At 35.4% G+C, this 22,673-nt stretch overlaps 1 protein-coding gene across 2 annotated transcripts in view; it reads left to right on the top strand.

Annotated features, from left to right (window-relative positions):
• Positions 1-22,673, top strand: part of LOC113554894 (PR domain zinc finger protein 16-like) — a 102,656-nt gene that overhangs the window by 62,547 nt on the left and 17,436 nt on the right. Inside the window, exons 1-2 of one of the 2 annotated variants that reach the window (XM_026958991.1) lie at positions 7,486-8,039; positions 13,764-14,164. In XM_026958991.1, coding sequence (XP_026814792.1) covers positions 8,030-8,039; positions 13,764-14,164 — 411 coding nt within the window. In that variant the 5' untranslated portion in view covers positions 7,486-8,029. Of the gene's footprint in view, positions 1-7,485; positions 8,040-13,763; positions 14,165-22,673 lie in introns of those variants that run through there. The other variant, XM_026958984.1, reaches the window with a different exon arrangement.

The following is a 22,673-nucleotide window of genomic DNA, read 5'->3' as shown; positions in this document are numbered from 1 at the left end:
CACACATATATATATAGGCACTGTGTATAAATAAAAGTACCGGGAGATTTTTCAATCGCGAAAGTCAATTCCAAGCGGATTGAAAAATAAAAATAAAAAGAAGAAAAAATCGAGTGAAAAAAAATACCGCGTCCCTTGTGGCGTTCACGGAACCGCCGTTGCCAGTCGTTATATATATATTAGGTATATACACCAGGAGGAGAAAAATAGAAACTTTTCTCGCACAATGGCACGTGTCCACCGCACCCCCGAAAGTATAGCGACTGCGACATTATATCTACCTACTTCCCGCTTCTTCGCGTCACCCATCTCATGTTTATATAATATGTGTGTACTTCGGTATGTACTATTTATGATATGAATTTAATTTTTTTTTTTAAATAATATTCGTAAATTTATCATATAATGTCTAAATATTAATCGGCATTATAATATAACTTTGTACCTAGTATAAGTATAAGTATAAGTACTATAGTATTCCTGCCCGACGTTTGCGTGGCGCGCGTCTGCAATATTATACGCTTAACAATATTATCCACAGAAGTCAGTTATCACGCGTCTCAAAACGATTCATTAAAAATCCGTTATGTCGGTCGACGTCGATCATCTCGGCGGGTGGGGATTTCGGCGTTTCGGGGAAGGGTTGTAGGGGTGGGGGGAGGACTCGCGAGGTAGTAGCGCTCGGCTATTATTCGGCGGTTTTTATTATTATTATTTTTTATTTTTTTTTTGCAGCTTGTGCAATTCAATAGTAATTATTATTGTTATTGGAGAGATCTCCGCTGCGTTCCGCACAATGACGTAAAACATACGAGCGCTTCCGATCTGTTTCACAAGTACAATAAACCGCGGGCCGGCGGTACTTATCTGTGTTGACGTTATATGTGCGACGGGTGCAGTGTCGTACACGCCGCACCAAATATATATACATAGACCAGTAACCCCCGTTGTGGACCCGCGAAGTCGTCGTGACTTCATGAGAAAAACACACGTTTCTTTTATATATATATATACACGGGTCGAGTGTAAGAGCCTATATACGGACTTAATATATATAGCTGCAGGTATATAAGTGGTATAACCCTCTCGTCGTGTGATCATCGCAACGAACATATTATTATAGTGCAGACGCGACTTCTGTGTATATTATTATTATTTTGTATAGGTATACCTATTTATATATACATGTATACACTGCTATACGTAACGCGGTGTATTGGTATACCTATATAATATATATATATATACACTCGTATATTATGTGTCTACGACGACAACGGCGAGACGATGTCGCGGTGTTTATATGACGTACAGTGTCGTGTCAGGTATCGTATTACCTTGCGCATATTATATTATGTTATGTACACCCGATGCGGCCTATACGTACGCGCGCGCGTATGTGTGTAGGTATGTCACACGCGGATAGTGATGTTCGTTGTCCGTCCGTCGCCCGTCTCCGTGAATGCCTTTTTGATTAGCGCAATTGTTGTCACCGTTGCGGTGCAACAGATATATAATATAAACGTTGTGTCCGTTATACGACGTATATTGTACAACACGTGAGATATGTGTTGTGCGAGTTTTTGTATATGTGTGTGTACATATTGCGCTCGTCTTACGACTCTGCGACTTCGCGACGGGTACACGCGGGGACGAGCAGAAAAAAAAATATATAACAATGCAATCACAATAATAGCATAATAAGTAATAACAAAAACACGGAGGTACCTTTATATATATATGTAAAGTCGTCGCAGGGGACAAACGTCGAGGGATTATAAATAAAACTTAAATGTGAATTACAAAACTTCCTATACGAATAAAACTTAAAAGCCCGCGATGCAACACGAAACGTATGCGTATATATATATATATAGCTGCTGCAGGTTACCTATCCAGGGCGTGGCGAAAAGGTCGCGAATATCGATCGGCTAGCGATTTACCACACGACGCTCGCCGCCGACGTTACACTTACCTACCGTCGTCACCACGAATCTTCAGTTTTCTGGACCTGCACCGCTCGATTAAAATCTATTTTACGCGGCGTATACGCAACGTGTAGTCGAACGATGCAGCTTTATATACATTTACTTATATATGTATTATACGTATTTTGAAAACTATAGTTCTGTAAATAGATTTTTTTTAAATCTTATTGGCAATTTGTTTTTTCCTTTTATAGATAGCTATAGGTACACGTTTTTCGTAAATATATATATATATATATATTTCTACGCTACACCGATTAAAATCGTCAAACAGCTTTTCGCCACCGTAAACAACAGCTGTTGTATCGAAACGATGACACGAAAGTAGCGATTTAGTCGTATACGTATACTTACTATTCGGTTTAATATAGATATTCATTATAATATGTAAACGTATATATATAGGTACTCATCGCCGTACTAGCGATAAATCTCATTATATGTATAAGTGATACTTCGTGTATATGCGTGTTAAATGCATAACACACAAGTTTTCGTGACTCGGGTTTAAAACGACGCTTATTATAATGAAAAAGGGCTTAAGCGCCTTAAGCGTTATACATATTATATACTTGTTGATATTCACCCTATATAATGGTTATAATATATGATATATATAGTAAATGCATTAGATACTCACCATCACGTTTGCCTAATAAACACCTAATATACTATGTATACACCATATACATACTACAAGTTTGCAACAGTGTGTTCTGTATTAAACAAATAGGTACTATTTCTGCAGATGAAGTAAAACAACAAAGTTATTATTATGTACCTAGTATAGAAGTATTATATTATATAGATAATTATTTGTATATATTATATATGATTAATGTACAACTATATATGTTAATAATTGTGGTGGCATTATGCTTTAAATTCAGGGACATGAATTTAATGAACTAAATAATTAATATTTCAAAATAAAGATAATATTAATAATATATATAACTACGTTACCTCGATGTAGAGCGTATAGAATTATTCTATAAGACGATAAAAATTCATGAAATGATAATATGTGCAATGAAAAGTTTTAATTGACTGAGATTATTGAAAATATCAATAAATATGATATTATATATATATATATATTTATATATAATATGCATAGTGTCTATATATATGTGTGTGTGTGTATATATATGTACAATTATTCGACGCTTATATATATTATATATGAAATGTATTTTTTAGCGTTTCGTAAAAATACACATACGAGTATACAGTATAACTATAGGTACTTATATAAGGGGGTTAAGGGGTAGAGGCATTCATGGAGTGTCAACGAACTGAAAGCGATGTATTGGCACACACTGCAGAACACACACGCGCATACACTCGGATAATAAAACGCGAAACTGGTATTATATAGTATAGGTTAGACGAAATGAAATAAAAAAGTCGTCGTCGATTGTCTCTATGGAAGAAATATGTGTAAATGCGCTATTAGTATATTGCCGAATACACACGCACATGCGGAGACGACGACGACGGAATCGGATTGACGTATGAAAGCGCCGGGCGGTCCCCAGATAACAATTGCCTTCATGTCATCGCCGCCCAGGAGTCGCGCGGGGGACCGTCCGCGCGATTTGTGTGCATATATGTTATTACTGCGCCAATGACTTCCGGTAGCCCCGACATCCGGCCTCAACGGATTTTCGTTGTTCTACATTAACACACACACACATACATATATTATATATAAGTACATATTATACACAACGCATCGGTGGCGGCGTTGGTCCGCGAGAATAAACGACCGATAGTAATTTATATTATTACGTTTAGTACTTGTACGTATGTGTATACTATAGTAGATCATATATATATAATACATTATATAAGTAAGTGACGGTGGCCCTAAATTATCGACCGGACACGTTGTCGTCGTGGGAAAGGAAAATGCGTGATTTGTTCCCTTTTAAAATATCGCTATAGCTATATTATAAGCATATAAAAAAAAAGATATAATGTATACTAATATATGTACTATATTGTAGGTACCTATATTATTATTATTGTTGTGGTGGTATATACTTATATACACATAATTTGAGCTTATTTTGGACAGCCCACTTAAATTATAGTTGGCGAATATAATAGATATAATATATAGACGGTCCGCTGCAGTAGTCATTTGCAACTATAGATTTTAGATTTTTGTATGACATAATATATAGACATATATACTATATAGCTATATTACAAACATAACAATAACTATGTGATGTAACTATGTAAGTGTCAATGCTTATAATATAGACATTTTTAATGTATGAGGGGATAATAAGCTAGGTATATACGCCATAGGGGCAATGTCAAAAAATATACCTATATATTATACTCTAGCATTAAATAGTGGGTATACTTGTTTATGTTTTATAGAAGTGTAGAATACCGACCATTTTCCTATATACACACAAACGCATATGTATAATGTACACGTGTATTTATGTATAAGCGTGTGACCCATTAGCTTTCTAAATATACGGAAATAATTTAGTTTATATGTATAATATATATATATACATAATTATAGAAGGTAAATTTATACAGAGCTTGTAGTAATACCTATATTATAATATAACATAATATTATTTACCTATACAGTCTTACACTTATACTTATTTGGTATTAAATAAAAAGACAAATTTTGAATGAATTATCTGGATTAAACTATGTTTATATATAAATTAATATTTAAAGTATACATTTTTATAAAAGCTGCAGGTATATAATTAAATGTAAAAATAAAATACAATACAATAGAAAAATAATTTACTGCAGCATAAATATTGATTTTACTATTTGCTTTCATATAATTACTAATATATAGATTATATATTAGTAATTTATAGATACTTTAATAGTTTAATATTAATATTTTATTATTTTATAATTACAATATATATATATAATATATTATTTAGGTACCTAATTATATGCAGTACATATATACTGATGAAAACGTTTAAACGTATAACATTATACATAGCTTAAGTTGGTATGCAATTTGACTGTATATATAATAAATATAGCTGTATCATGAAAAATAAAATACCTAAGTTACACTTTATAACTTATGTATAGGTAATCGTAAAAAATGCATTTGAAAAAAGTGATGAGCGTTAGCTATGAACTGTAGATATATAGCTATGTATATAGCAGCATGTACAGAGTGTCCCAAAATAAAGCTTTTTTTGAAATTGGTTGCCATTTTTTGTTTTTATGTTTACAACAGTGTTCTCGTTATTTTTTTAATCTACTATCATTCCGATTTTTTGTTGTGTAATCATTTTTGTCTAGTGTCACCATATGGATCAAATATCAATTGAAACACGTGTGTCGGTCGTTTAGACCTATTACCAATCTATAACGAAAGTGGTGCGACGAATATATGTGACGACTTATTACGTATATACTACGGATTACTATACGACGTATCTTACTTCGATGGGACGCTGCTCCCGAACAAAACTGAGCCCCGGTTAGGTTAAGAAGTCCTCCTGAAACTCACCAGAGACTGGAGAGAACTGATGAGAGGTAGTTATTATTAATTTTCTCGATCGTACATCTGTCTGATAAGTTAGGGGAAGACAATCGAATGATATTATTTTCCATACGTAAACCGGAAGTTATTATAACTGTACAATATATCTTTTTTTTGTATTGGTTTGGAATGTAAAATGTTTTTCTTAGCCAATTTAAAAAGCGTTCTTTTTGGGACACTCTGTATATACATATATAATAAGACAGTGTTGATATATGTATATATATATATAATGGTATTATAATGTGTTTATAATTTATATATGTATAAATGTATATTATAACAAGAGCTATATTTTATGTTATGATAAACGATTTAAAAATCGACTTATTGTTTTTTGTGGTTAAAAAGTATAATAATCCAAATATAATATTGTTACATGTATAGTTACAAAAGTTTTTACAACCATGAAACAATATCCCAATATATACTATATATATACACTATTTAGCACTATACAGTTTGTCAACAATATGTGTTTGTTGATAGCTATAAATAGGTATAGTATAAATAAAAAGGTAGGTATATAGAAAAACTTTAAACGTGTATGTGTAATAATGTCCAGTTTATAATATCTCATTTTTACAGAATTATAGACGTAATTTTGTTCGAATTCGTTTTGAAGTCTCGCGTATTTATACATATATTTAGTTAACACAATTTTTTCTGTTTTGTACACATGACTTACATGATATTATATGATATGAAGTAAAACCACTTGTTCGATATTTCATTACGTTTCCTATGTAGGTGCATATGTGTAGATGTATTATTATTTATAAAACTATACAGTTAGTAGTTACGCTTCGGACCAACCTGTAGATAATAATAAGGCACTCGTCTAGTCATGTAAATATTAATCAAATTTTTTATATTGAATTGAAATATAATTATGTAATATAATATTTTTTAATATTGGAAAAATAAAAAGGTAACTACAGAAAACTACTGACGACCTGTCGTCCTAATGAACTCTCATATAATCATATATATATAACCTATATTAAACCATTAAGCATTTGAGTTGTTGATAATATATATATATAATAAATTAAGACTAATTTATAGAAAAATCGACGTCCGCAATAATAAACAAAGAGCAAAGTAATTAAAAACTCGGACTAAAAAAAAACATTCGCAGAAGTGTATACGTATATGAATAGTTTAATACTCGTTTGTAATATAGTAGGTAGAAATAGTATGTTCGATAATATATACCTAACAGTGCAGAATCTTGTATTTTTATGTCTACATTGGAATATTATAATAACGGTACCCCATGCACATATACCTGATAATATAATATTAATTTATCAGATTGCGAAATTCAAAGCATTAATAATGAAATTTAATATTAATTAAGCGCGTATAAAAAGGAAATCCGAGCCGCGGCCGGTCGGCGCGGTGAAGACACTCCCGTCGACGCGGCGGAACGGTTGAGCGGTCGGAGTCGGCGTGCGAAGGGATGAGGGCGGCCGCCACCGCTGCCGCGGCGGATGACCGCGCGCGTCGGCGATGAGCGACGATGAGCGCCGTTGATGAGCGGCGGCGGCGGCTTCGACGACGTCGACGAAGACCGCCGCCGCGGTGGTGGGGAATCGCCGATTGCAGCTGGCAGGGTGCCGGCCCCGCCCACGATCTCCGGAACCGACTCCGCCCATCAGTCACTCACGCACACGTACAAACGCGCACAAACACACACACACACACACACACACACACACACATACACCGCAGCGATGTGTGTGTGCACGACGGCGGCGGGCGCGAACGTCCCGGCCCGCGCCCAAAGGAAGCGCGTGCGTGCGCATCGCATTACACCGCCGACCCATCCCACCCCGCCGCACCGTCGTCGGCGCAAACCCCGGGGACAGCTTCGGCGTCGTCGATCTCGTGGCCCGGCCGCCGCGGCAGTCAACAGTCCGATCGCGACGATCCGGTTCGCGGTCTGGTGAACGCAACGCGCATCGTCCGCCGCTATCATCATTCGCCGTCGTCGTCGTATAGTCGTCACGGACGGTTGATCTGTTATACATTACATCGGTTTCTTTCATTTTTTTTTTTTTTATTTATTAATTTTTATTATCGTCGAGAACATACGCGACGGTGTGTTTTTTAACGACCCATCATAATTTTATTTACTTACATAGCGCTATTGTTATTACGACTTTATCGCACTCTGCGCGTCGATCTATATATTATTCTATTCGTCGACATATATTCATGTACAAACGATATCATAAGTTGAACAACGCGCATAATTCGATTTAGTTCGATAATCATTTATTTCGTATGCGATTTATCGGATCGCGCAGTCCACGTTCCTCTGCAGTATTCGCGACGCGGTACCACTCCTCGGATCGGACGCGAGTTGTTTGTTTTTTCGTTTCTGCAGTGACATCGAGAGTTAATCGTCTGCAGGCTCTTGGAGCCAGCATTCGTGTATGACTCGACGTCCCCCCACCCCGTCCACGTCGACATGAGTAGAGGTGAGTCCATATTATAATTATGTGTAATCTAAAATGTCGGTATAATTCTTTAACACGTTACATTATTCAGTATATTCTTCTATGATGTGCCTGTAAAGTATAATCATAGGTACACCATAATAATGACGTACTTATTATTAGATAGCTATATGGATTTTTAACGTTTAACTATTTGTATTGTACACGGCTTGTTTATGTACCTAATAGTATAAATAACATATTATTTTGTCTTGATTTTCGATAAAACACAATATACATAGGTATCGATTTGTTATAATTTCTAATTACTCATTGACGTCTTGTAATGATTCCCGTATTCAGTTCTTTTATATTATATTTATTAGGAACTTGTTGATTTAGTTATTGATTATTTTAATAGTGTTTTATAAATAGACCTAATTATTGTTATTATTTAATTAGTCTAGTTGATACAACATATAATATTATTTTATACAGACATAATAGCGAACATCATTAATGTTAAATTTAAAATTTAAATGTTAAAATTAAACATATTATATGTTTATACATAAATGAAACGTATCTATATGGTTATTACTTATTAATATTGTTCATACCTAATTAAGTGAGTATTCGAAGCTCGTATATTATTATCTAGATCCGTTAGTGATTCTCCATGTATACTGTATAGAGAGAATCTAATATTATATTTTAGGTTTTTTCACATGAATTATCAATCTAAACGGAACATATATTGTACGGTCATTTCTTACGAAGAATTGTGTGATAAATGTCTAAATAGACAATTAGAGTTTCTAAAATAATAACATTTATATTCGTACAGCCCGTATAGGTTAGACCTGCTACAGACGACCCGTGTCGGGACTATTATGTTATTATTTTATCAAAACAGAATAACTAAATTCCTGCACTTCCGAGTTCCGATACATTAAAATTATATAATAGTATTACGATCACTGTAATTTTCATACACATTGGAACATTATACTTAGATTCATTTAAATTTTAAACATGCAATTTAAGTGAATATTAATTAGTCCTCTAGCTATGTACAGTTGTCTGTAGATGTCATTTAATATAGGTACTATATTTATAGTTTAAAACTATTAAGTAAATTAGTATAATATTTATAAATATCTATAGATAAGATGTTATTGTTTTGATAATATTTATAATATTACTAATTGGATAATAAAAGAAAAATGATTAATTAGGTTTTAAAAAAATATTCATAAATAGTTATAACTAGTAGTTGTAATAAAAACTAAAAAATTATATGATATAATATGTATACGTGCAAAATAATTATTTAAAATAACCACGGAAAAAAAACTATAATAATTGATATTATTGAATAATAAGATATCATATAATGATATACACATTCACCCGCATGATTTTATTTAAAAATACCTAAAAGGCTATGTTCTACGTATGTTTTTTTTTATATTTTTATTCAAATCAATATAATTATTTTGTGAATCATATTTAGAAAAATGTCTGCAAGTATAAAACACTAGCCTATGTTATCATATTATAAGGTATTAAATAAACCCAATGTATATATTATATATTTTATTGATATTTGTCGTGTGAAAAACCTTTTCTGAATATGTAGTTGGATCAAATTTTACTTTAAACCGTATAAATAACGCGTGTAGGTATATGTGATACATATTGTTGTAAAAAAAAAGAATATATAATGCTTGACAATTTTTTTTACCGCTTACTTATATTTTTAGGGAGTATAATATCTATACACCGTGAAACCTCGATACGTAAGTCTCAATAATATAATAGTCCCCTAGCACATGCGATTTATATATTATACGATTCCGACGGTTCTTACACACTGAACAGGTTTACATGAGACAATTTCACGTACGTAACAGAGTATATACACTCTACCACAAACATGGTCCCCTCGTGCGTAACGGACGCGGGCCGTAAAGATCCGTCAAAATATTGAAAACACCAATTCATGGGAGACGATAGGAAAATATAAAAATCAACACTTTAAAAATAATTACCCCACGTAATAGCCGCAGGGGAGCAAAGTTCAAACGTGCGCTTTAAAAACGTCAAAACTTCATTATAATATCGTGACGTATCGTGATAATTTAAAATAAGTATTAACGCATTTTCGATTCGACAACCATTTTACTCGTCTATAATGTCTATATGGTATCATTGATTTTATAATAATTTGCTATAAAATCAATGATATTATAATATTATGTAGCCCACGTGAGCATGTACTGTAACATAATGTATTAACATGGTGTATAGGCATATATTACATTCACTTTTCTACACACGGTCCAATGATTGACTGTTCTTCAATGATTCACGCTAAGCATTCAAATTGAATGTAATCTCATAACATTAGCTTTTGTTTACACACAAAAATTATTATACATACAATGATTGTAATGTACTAATGTATATTACATTGTTTAATTGAGATATAAATATTATCAATTATCATGTTCTTGTTGTTTTCGCCTATATATATATATATATCTTAATATACATCATGTATTTACGTACAATATTATTGATAAATATGTCATATTATGTCTATTATAATATATTATTTTACATTCATATTAAAACGAGAAAATATACACATTATACATGCAATTCGTGTGTTTCCGAAAAATTTAGATCGTTGATTTAATGATACAAGTTACAGATTTAATGCGTTACAAAATCGCACGTGTTTATATTGTTATTTGACAACAATTGGATTGCAAGTTTTACGTTTAAGTCTCAATAAAATAGGTGCAGTCGGTTGATGGATTGGCACATTGAGTAAATCTTTTTTATAGTATAATATTTAATATTTATTATTTTTACTATCATTAATTATTACGCGAATAGTTTACCGGTGATCAAAGGAATAATAATAGGTAAATTTCCTCATATCGATTCGATTACTTAGAAATAACCACGATAACGTTTGTACGATCGATTACTATAATACTTATTATACGTTATTTTCCAAAGTATTTCCATTCATCGTGTTACTTGGTTCCCATTGAACACTCGTTTCGCGTACTGCTATTATACACGAACATATATATATATATATATACAATATAATATTACCGTATGACCGTATATTAAACGAGCTAAAACGCCATTAACGAGCCTGACTTTTTATTATTCTACGGTAACCTAGTTGTCGTTACGATAATAATCACTGTAATTATATAGTTATCGGGAGAATGCAATATTTATGTGTTCATTTTTTATGTGTATATATATATTATATATTATGTACGTTTGGATACGATATATACATAGCGTGTTCAGCATCTTTAAGTTCGCGGTAATGTTGTGATTCTGTTGATTCCGATAAATGTAAACAATTTTGATAACTCATATCGTAATTTATTTAGTCATCGAATGCGTCACAAAATCGTAATCAAGTAAAAAAAATAACAAATGTTGTTTTATGCACCGCGATTCGTAAGGGTCGTGTAACTATTGTTTCCAAATCTATAAAGCTTTTATTCAATATCACTATGTAAATATAGTATGATATATTAAAAAATATCATTGTTTATATAATATAATTAAAATTGTTCTATTCTACATAATACAATCTAAATAGATTTTTAAGTGCTTACCTACCCGATCGAATGTAGAAGACAAAATACTGTACAACTAATATATTTTATTTATTTATTTTAATTATAAGTGATTTTTATTACATGTATAAATGTATAAATTATCTAAATAATTAGATAAGAGACGGTCAATTATTACTATAATTTTGTCGAGCATTTTATTTAATTTTTGGGTAAAATATCGTAGTATATGAAAATCATGTAATAATGTATTATATCTTACGTCTGTTGAAAAACACTTACGATATTATTTTTAGTATTGCAGTATTTTTTTTTTTTTTTATGTCTTGACTAGACCTTAAAGCTGTCGAGTGCTCGGGTAGTGATAAGAAAGAAATCCTACACGATTAGACAGGGGACAGACGGTGTTTGCCTCTTTTAATCTCGACCGGTGTCCAAACATCATGTCTCTTAGGGGATTTGGCTGTAAAAATAAAATAGAAATAAAAACACAACAATATCCCTTACTTCGACCTTGTTGTACAATCTTTGAAACCGCAATAGAGTGTTATTAAACAATGTCGTCAACGAGTTGTTGATCCCAAGGCAATAAATCGGCGCGGGGATGATTTGTACAAATATTTGTACTGTCGACCTTGAATATGCTATACAAAAACCCCAAGATAGAGATTGCCCGTCATTTATGATGTCTTGTATGACGCAAGACCTAACTACGAGCTGCTTGTGTGCACAACGACTGTGTTGCGTCCCAAGTCAAAACGGATATATAACTTATAAACATAATAATATGATATTAAATTTATATGCGTATAATGTGATACAGATGTCTGAACTAAAGCAGCAGTAATAGTATATTTGCCCAAAATTATATAGGTAGGTACACATTTCGTTATTAAAAAGTTTTCTTTTCATGACCTTTAGCAATTATCGTTATATTTCGCTCGTTACAATATAAAATAATATTGCATTACAATTTACAATATATCGTATACATTAAAGTATTATTCACCTTCACGTTTTTATATACACTACCAGCTTTAATGCGTCCCTCGATGTTTGTCACGTGCACACTGCACACTATGAAATTCAACGGCTTTCATATGTATACCTCACTAACATTGTTGTACGCGTTTATAGATGGATAGTTTGTGTATAGAAACGTGTTTGGAAGTAATTATTGTGAATTTTTTTCGTAAAAACTCCCTCAAATGCTCTTTATATTAACTGTGTATATGAATTAAGTTGTAATTATACTAAACAGTATACATATATTATATAAATAATGTAACATAACGTGGTTTGATGTCAGGTTTATGGATGTAATATTTTTTTTAATCATTCGAAAATTACACGTTTCATAGCTTCTTAGTAAAAACACGCATATTTCTCGAGAATATACATACTTATTTACTTTAATTGAATCCCATTAAAATATCGGTTAACGCAGAGCTCACCAATGGTTAATGTAATTTTCGTAAATTCGCAGAATTTTCCAGAAATACAATACGCGCAAGTGCATATAGAATAATAATATATTAATAGGTATACTATTTGATCGATAAATCTATTTATAAGACCACGATGCTTACTGTTTTGACATTCGATCTGCCGCAACTGCCGTAGTATCGGCGTTATATATTATGTAAAACAATAATTCAAAGGTATAACATTATAAATACAACATACAATTTTCATATACTATATGTGTAATGTTTGAATTAATTAAATTCTTAAATGTATAATTATTTCATTGAAAAATACTCTAAAAAATAAAAAAATATACATTGAAAAAAAACGGGTTTTAAATTGTTTAATAAATATTTTATATTTAATTTAAATATTATAGGTAATTGTCCTTTATGCTGTACATAAAATAATTATTTTAGGACTTTATTTAGAGAAAAAAATTGATAACATTTTGAGGTAAACTTAAAATGATAAAAAGGTAATTTATTACGACAAAAGTGAAAGGTACTTATAGTTATACATTGAAATTATACGAGCAATTATATAAAGTTCGAGCCCTGATAAATGTACGATTTATATTACCTCTTTTATTGGAGGGACTTCATGCGTATAATGTGTATAATGTATATGTATGATTATCGGAAGAAATATTAACGAAACTCTTTTACTGTTTTCGCAGGCAGTAGCGACGATGGAGGTGGCGGCGGTGGCGACACGGACGCCGGTCGGAGCGACGACGAGCGTTCGTTGTCCAGCGAAAGTAGCGGCGGTGGCGACGTTGTCGTCGGCGACGGTTGCCGGAGCCGTAGCAGCAGCGCAAATAGCAACAACAACAACGGGAAAAAAGACGAGATCGCGGCTGTCGACGAAGGCGTTGGCATTATTGGCGCGGGTTTGAACAGCAGTTTCAGCTTTTTCGAGCTTCCGGCCAACGCAGCTGCCATGCCGTACAACTTGGAGTTGCGGAATGCGGGCGCGGGCGGCGTATGGACCAAAACCCAGCTCTCCAAAGGCGTCAAGTACGGACCGTTCCTAGGCAAATGGGGCCCGAAGCCGGTGGACTTGCGGTTCGCCTGGGAGGTGAGTGACGTGCAAACTACACAAATAACAATAATATATTATATTGGAAAAAAAAATAAAAACTGTTGTAAAAAAATCGCACGTTTCTTTCGCAACAGATCGTTGTCGGTAACCGTATATTATACTAGTAATTTCGGTCCCCCTTTTATATATTTTGTCTTCTTCTTATTCTCCTCTCGCGCCCAAACCTATAGTCATATACAGTAAATAACAGTAAACACCATCAAGCGGGACGAAAGGGAATGTGATGTATTATATATATATATAACTGTAGCAGTGCGATAAATATTGTGAAAAAAAATATGCTAGATCTCGGAAAACGCGCGCCGCCAACGGAAACTATCGCCGCGGGCACACGCACAAAAGGTGCGAAGTGACAAAAAAAGAAACGTCACACTCTGACAGTTGTCGAAGGGACGAATCGACGGATATAATATAATGTCGTCGAGGTGTCGGATGACCCCGCAGGGGATCTCCGCGAGATTAGCTTCACATCACACTCGCACACACACACGCATACGTATAACCGATAGAATATATATATATACGCGAATATAATATGTGTGTACGCGTATAATAAGATACGTGCGAACGCTTCGCCGAGATGAATATATATAATATATAAGCCGTGTATATAGGCCGCCCCCGTTTGCCATTCACCCCGACTTGGTGATCGCCTGAGTAAAAGAGAGAGTTTAAGTATAAAACCTCCGATTGTTGTCGGTTCGATCCCTTTTCAATAACATACATAGCCACCAGTCGCGTTTTACCGATGTCTTTGCATAGGTCTGTTTTCCACGCAGGTATAACCAATATAATATATAACATTATATACACGCAAAACAATAGATGAAATACCATCAACGAATGTTTTCACGGGTCCCTTATATTGTAGCCGACGTTCGTATTTTGTTGATATTAAGTGATGTGCAACGTCATACACGATATCATTATGTTATTTATTATTTATTATATATATTAACCTCCTCTCGTCCAACCTTCAAATCTATAAACTTAGGTTCATGTGTATCCGTCTACAATTATTATTGTTTTTTTTTTCGAGTTTATGTAAATCCAAATCACTAGTACAGTCTAAAATCATATTTCACAATCATATTATTACGGTTCAAAAATCGAAATATGTTGTCGGCGGGGTGCAAACGCTGTATACGCGCATACGACGAGACACCCCGTACAGATTATTATAATATGTATAAACGACCTATATACACGTTGTGTATATTGTCATTGTGCAGATTTCGACGAGCACTCGTCTCGTTTTTGGTTCATTAAAATTTGTCCGCCCGGTCAACCGGAAAATTCGCCGCCACCTATATGTATTTTCGTCTGTGGCTTGTCTGTGTGCAGCGCTTATAACACATATTATTATTATCACCGCCACGGCGCATTGAGCCCTGCGGATAATGCGCGTACGCTGTATACATTATATAATATGCCGCTGGTAGTAGGTATCTATCCATGTATGTACGTATCACACAATATATTCGCATTATACAGCCACGCACACACACAATCCGACCGCCTAATGTCCGCGAACGCATTGTCCCCACGGCCGAGGTGTGAACTGATCGAATTTTATGGTCGGTATCATCTGCCCCCGACGGGCGGTCCGGGTTTACACTGAAGTCCACGACGAGGACGACTACTGCGACTATATTATATCATTTATATATATTATTATACATACGCTGGTACACATACGCTTATTATATTCTGCCCGGGCGCGCATCGATAATAATAATATAATATTTTTCATTATGGTGAAATCCCCGCGATAATCTATGTTATTATGCGGCGGCGTTCGTTCGGATGCAGGAATGTCGAGAGATAATTTCTTGACGCGATTTTCGGCGTACCACCACGGCCATATGGGTTGTTCCGAGGTATGCTCACACCACCGCTGCAGCAGTATACATAACACGGCGTTATAATATATATGTATACACCCATATTATACGCTGTACGTATAGGTATTCTCACACAATCGCACCTGTTTATACACGCGCATGCATATATGTGTATAATATGTATATACGACAACGGCGTGTATGTAAAGACGACGAGACGAGACGCTAAACCGCCGCCCCGGAGAGTAAACCTACCCGAGTATTCCTTTCCATCGCACCGCCGCCCAATTCACCCCCTTCCCCACAACCCATCGACATACGACGACGGCGCTCGTGGATAACGACACGACTCTACAATAATAATAATAGCGTGTGTGTCGTATACCTGGTTACGGGTACGTACGTTATTATCATCACACATTTCACCGCCCCCCTCGAATGCCCGACGTAGTGTACGGTCGACGACGCTAAATAGAACGCCGAAAACGTGTTGTTATCGCGTCACGCGCACGAACGCGGATCTTACGCACGCTCGCTTGGTTGCTTACTCGACTTAACAGGTATAAATGGTTAGTTTACCGTAGACAGGTCGTTAGGTGTATATTATTATGTGTTACATTATACAATGTACAAGTTAGGCACAGACAACCGCGCTCGTTTATCGCTAAATCGAGTGTTGCGCGGACAACCGAACACGATTCGACAAAATTTGACAATGCGCTCTTCGTTTATTATTATATCACTGAATACTGAAATGTAGTCTTTCATATTTTGTTCGTTCTTTACGCGTATTTATTACATCTTAAAATCGTATTTTGATTGCCCCCGTCTAGCTGCAAGTACGTGTACTTAATGCGAGTGCGTTGTGTAATATAACACTACAGTACATTTTAAAATGCGTTTAAAACTAAAACCACAGATAGGTCGTTTTACTGTGTAAACGTTATTAACACCCTTCGTCGTTCAAACGCTTTGTATATTTTTAATTATTATTCATTACGGGTTGTTCAATTCTTATATATACCTATTTGTCATCCGTTATTATCTTTACTGCGGCTCATAGTCGCGATGAGCATGATCGGTGTTTTTTCTCTCCTTTGTTGTTAACATAATATTTCACGTACCTAATTCGTTTTCAAGTGGAACATTATTTTGCGCGTACTAATTGTCGATCACATAATATTATTGTACACTATTTTTAGATCAATTAATGTTCACAAATACCACAGCTGAGTGTATTTATAATATTTATCTATCAATTAATATTATTTCGCGAATTGTAATTTTATTGGGAAATGAAAAACGTGTATTTCTGAGACACAGGATAACATTTTATAATAATTGCAAGTCTTCCGATCACGTGTTAACGGGTACAGAAAATCAGTTTTCGATTAATTTTCTAGACAAAGACGTAAGTGTATACGACAAATGCCTAAGTATAAAAATAAAACCCATACTCATTATACCTACGTACAATTTAAAATTGGTTTGTTTTTCTATGCTTGGGTATAACATAATATTACAGAATGTACAGCGATGATGACGAAGTCGTATATATCAACTAACAGCGGCAGTGCGACGCATATAATAGTCGGCGGGTTGGTGGGTTGGCGGGTATGTGTGCGGCCTGCGCGCGTGCGCGTTACGCACGCAGCAATAATGGTTTTTCATCAATCAAAGTATATAGTATAATATTATACTCGGCGGCGGATATTGCCTCAGCGTCATCTGTTATCAGCATTCACACATCTGTAAAAACCATTCGGAGCGTGATGTTATCCGCGGGCCCGGAATGATTTCATGAAAAATCGGCGTGTATATATATATATCTGTATGTGTGTACAGGCGTTATTTATTAAAATCGCGAGGGTTTTTACCATTTGTGGAGGCGACGTGGCACCATTCATCTCAATCATTTCCGCGGAGGAATTCACGCGCGTGGAGGCTGTTGCGTCGTTGCTGATTTGTCAGTTAAACGTAACGGAAAACTCTCGCGGTGGCGGCGGTAGCGTCGATTTGACTAAGGTTTTTTCTCCTCTTCCGCCGAATGCATCCGTCCAACCCACCCTCACCTTCTGCCACGATCCCTCTCCGCACCGAGAGACTGGAAGAAAATGTTGTTTTAATAATATCCAATTTGTACGTGCGAAAATCCTGACGATAAAGTCCCCGCAGTATGTAGCTCTGCTAGTCTTGTGTACTGTTGCGATCGATACCTACTCGCTGTAAAGCAAATCAAATATTGATTAATATTGAATATCGCCTTTTCTGAAGTATCCCAGAAACTAAAGATTTTTGGATGTAATTTTCATCTTTATAATAAAATACTCCGAATTCGGCGAACAATCGATTTCAGTCCGAACGAGAAATATTTGGTGTTTGATGTTTTTGACTATGGTTTTTCGTTTTGGCAGTTTGGCGTTTTTTGTGTGTATACTTTGTCTGCTTTTATTTCTCTGTAGTTATTATTTTTATTATTTATTTCACCGTTAAACGATTTATATATAAATAAGGGTTATGTGGAAAATTCGAGCGAAACGTTGACTGCAGGCTGTTTGAAACTGACCGCAAGTATATAAAATAATATCGTGTTTTCCCTGTGGAAGTCGAGGTCGGTAAAGTATATAACCACGCCTTCGTAACCGCACGCGAAACGAAAGATCCGGGGCCAGCATTTGGCTAATTGGACAAGACCTGCCAACCAAGCTCCGCCTTTTCAAACTTCACTGGAGCGGAAAAACGATTCGTTTTCCGTCTCGAGTGGTCTTGGAGAAGAGAGCAGAAGTCGGTTGTTTTTTTTTCTGTTTGTTTGCTCGTGACCTGACGACCGGAAAAACAGTTCAAGCTGACGAGCGGTGAGAGAGAGAGCAAGAAATTCGGGGTTGGTTGATAATTCGAGTGTCTCATACCTTGTGCAAGAGACCCCCCAATCAGAGTCCTTATTATATATTTTTTTTTTGCATAATAAATCGCGAACAGTAAAAAAGTATACCTATACAGTATACATATTATGTACCTTCTAAGAAAACAGGTAAAAACCGTCGACGTTGTCGTATTCAAATTATTATATTTATAATTTTTAACCGTATTTGCGAACTGCAGATGTATTGAAATTGTATGCAAAACGTCAAGTGTTCACTAAACCGTGACTTTGTGCCAAATCAAAAAAAAAGACGTTGAACTGTCAAGATTTTTATGAGGGGTGGTTTTTTTATATTTTGTTCACAAATAGCCGTTTCGCGCACGGACCGTTATCTGTACATTATATTATGATATAACTCATAAGATTACGTTCCCCTCGTGGACGTATGAAACAGAAAAAAATAACACTGTACGTGTTTATCATGTTGCCAATTATACAAGCGAAGGGCTGAAAGACAAAAGCGAGGGAATTACATATTATACATATATTGTGTCCCTATCCTAAACAACTATATAATATGTATGCAGCACGTGACACCCTCGGGCCGATGTACAAATTAAACTCCACTTTTCCATTTATTATTTATGATCGAACGTCGTCTTCGAAATATTGCGAGTGTTTTTTTTCTTTTTTTTTGTTCTTCGAAAACTTTTGTTTATTTTTTTTTTTATTAATTCCCTCGACAGTACGATATTTGCGCACCGCACACGCTGTACTGAATCTACCGTGATGTGTGTATTATACAATATTATATAGGATATAGGATATGCATAAAAAGTTTATAGTAAGGAAAGCTATAATAAGTATAATAATAATAATGCGAGTGATTGTTGTCGTAACCGCCGACCACGTCAACTTCGTAAGCATGTGCTCATTGCATATTTGACATATTATACTGTTTGGCGGGGAAACGATTCCGATGATTGTATACATTATACGGTATACAGTAATAATAACGACACTGTTAATGTTTATGTATATGTTATAATTGCTGGTAGGCAGGTGGGGTAATTGGTGTACCAATATAACAATCGTCGATAATAAAAATTATTTATACGCAATACACAGAGGCACCTTCCTGCGTTATGCCGTCGTCTCGACACGCAAAACGTAGGTACACGAGAAACTTTGATCGCGCGCACATCATAATATATGGTAAATTAATAATCACAAACACGTGATGTGTATTTATAAATAAAAAATATCGTAGGACGGGGCCGTCGGGCATTGTTTCGCGGCCGTACGTCTTTTGTCGGCGTCTAGTTTTTGTTAAGAAAACCCGCAACAGTTTACCGGAGTTTGATTTATTACGGGGTCCCCGTCGATTTTCCGCCCTTCGCACGCACGTTCTCGGAATTATTTAATTTCCCGCATCATTGACACATGTTGTCTGATGCCGTTTTGTGCAGTGTGCAGCGCGCGAGTGTGTGTCGTACACGGAAAGAAGGGTCGACGGCAGCAGAGATAGGAAGAGGGTCGGGGGCCTGTTCACTGTCTTTTTCCGTCTCTCTCTCACGCGCACACACCGTTCGTGCACGTTCACTACCATACATATATTATTATATGCGCGTGAATAGCGCCTTGTCGTCCGTATATACCTATATAATATGTTATATTGTAATATCACACACAAGGGTTGTGCTCGCGCGCGCGTCAATCCCTCGCACACGCGTTATCTCTTTCCCCGCGTGTTATTGTTTGTCGGGATACGGTTCCGTGAACGTCGAGGGCCATTAACGTCCGCGTCCTATTTATACGATACGATATGATATAATATAATATACAATTATCGTTTATAACATTATTACCGTCGTCGTCGTCGTGTGTACATCGATATATCGATGGCACGATAATACCGAGTGTACACAACATAATATCATTTTTATGACACACACACACACACACACACACACACACACATATATATAGAATAATTGTTCGCGTTATTGTGTGCTATTATCATTGGGAGGATATAATTACACGTAAAGCAATAATAGATGCGGTGCATCGTAGTATCGTATAATATTATTTAACTGCATCACGCCGAGGTCAAGACTGCATCAGTAGCCGCCGAGTTATTTATAAATCGCGGTCGGGATCGGTGCAGCGCGGCATCACGATATTCTAAAGGGGTTGCTGCGTAGAGAAGTGTGAGGGATTAATATTATTATCGCCGTGATATTGTATATATAATACGTTTGCACGCTTGTGTGTGTGTGCGTATATTATATTATGTCGTCCGCGGATGCGAGTGGCGTTAATGAGTTATTACGGTCATCTCCTCGTCGCACATGAATTTAAACGAGCAAAGCGTCCGCAGTGTCAGCAGCTGGACGGTCAGCGATATTGTTCGTATAAATCATTCGACGCGTATACCATAAATGTGATGCATATGTATATTATTGCAAATTCAATAACTCAAAACTCGACCGTCGCGTTCCTGATTAAAGAGTATTTTACACCGAAACGCACATTATTTCGGCATACATCAGTCGACACTACTCCTACGATATACGATGTATTATACGACGTGAAGCCGCATCGCTCGTACAAGATTCCGACGACAAACAGCCTCGAATAACGTTCGTATATTATGTTATAACATTTAAAATGTATATACATACAGACGCATTTCTTTCGACTCACTACGAGATAAAATAGATTTTACCGTTACAGTATTACGGCGTATAGACTGTACACAGTCTTACAGGATTACTTTATGCGCATAGAGACGTTGTGCTGCGATAAATGCGGACCGAGACGATTTAGACGCCGTGAACGTTCATTGTTATGACCGGTGCGAGCGAAAATCCCGAGAAACGCGAACTTACCAATATCAAATTATAACGCCGTGTTGTAGGTACAATTACCTGTATAATGTTATCAGTGTATCCGTCGACGGTTTTTGTGCGCCGGTCCTATCCATAATATTGTTATAACGACGTCGTGATAGTCATGTGTGGTAGATACTATATACACGCGCTTATTCGTTGTAATAGTACGACGCGTTTTTACTGTAAATATGTGCGGATAACTTTTTTATTATCGCGTTGAAATTTCAAACATAATTGTACTGCAAACGCGATGTTTTATTGACCGTGACCTACGCGCGTGTATACGTTACGAGTACAGTAGTACACAATGCGGTGACAAGAGTTTAGTAATAATTATTATAATGCGGCAGCGGTGAATGAAATAAAACGTGTTCGTAGATATTGTATTGTTCTTAAGACGAAAAAAAATCAATAACGTTCTCGGTTTTTGCTTGTATTTTAAATAAATTGCGACTTTCTCGTCTTATCGTCAAGCCGCTATAACTGTATACTGTGTGTTTATATACATATTATATCGCGTGTATTTGTTAACATGAGATCGAAAACACACGGATTGGTTTTTAACGCTCGTCATCATTTTTTTTTCTTTAATAACAATAATAAAATTATCAACTATTGCACAATATTATATTCAGATAAGAATGTACGATATCTGTGTCGAATACCGTTGTTAACAAAACCCGTTTGCTTTCAATAATAATAACAATAATAATAATGCGTACACCTAAACTATTTATACATCTGGCATCCCTTATATACTTCTAATACTCCTGCAGTTTTGCTATAAACAGTCTTGTTTTCATCGTGAATGTATTACGCGCGACATACACATCGGTTAGGTTAGGGCGGTTAGGCGTGTGTATACGAGGGTGTAAAATCCTCGA

Source organism: Rhopalosiphum maidis, chromosome 4, assembly GCF_003676215.2.
Source record: "Rhopalosiphum maidis isolate BTI-1 chromosome 4, ASM367621v3, whole genome shotgun sequence".
NCBI classification, from domain to species: Eukaryota; Metazoa; Arthropoda; class Insecta; order Hemiptera; family Aphididae; genus Rhopalosiphum; species Rhopalosiphum maidis.
The sequence above is the reverse complement of the archived record's forward strand: the minus strand, read 5'-3'. Positions and strand labels throughout refer to the sequence as shown.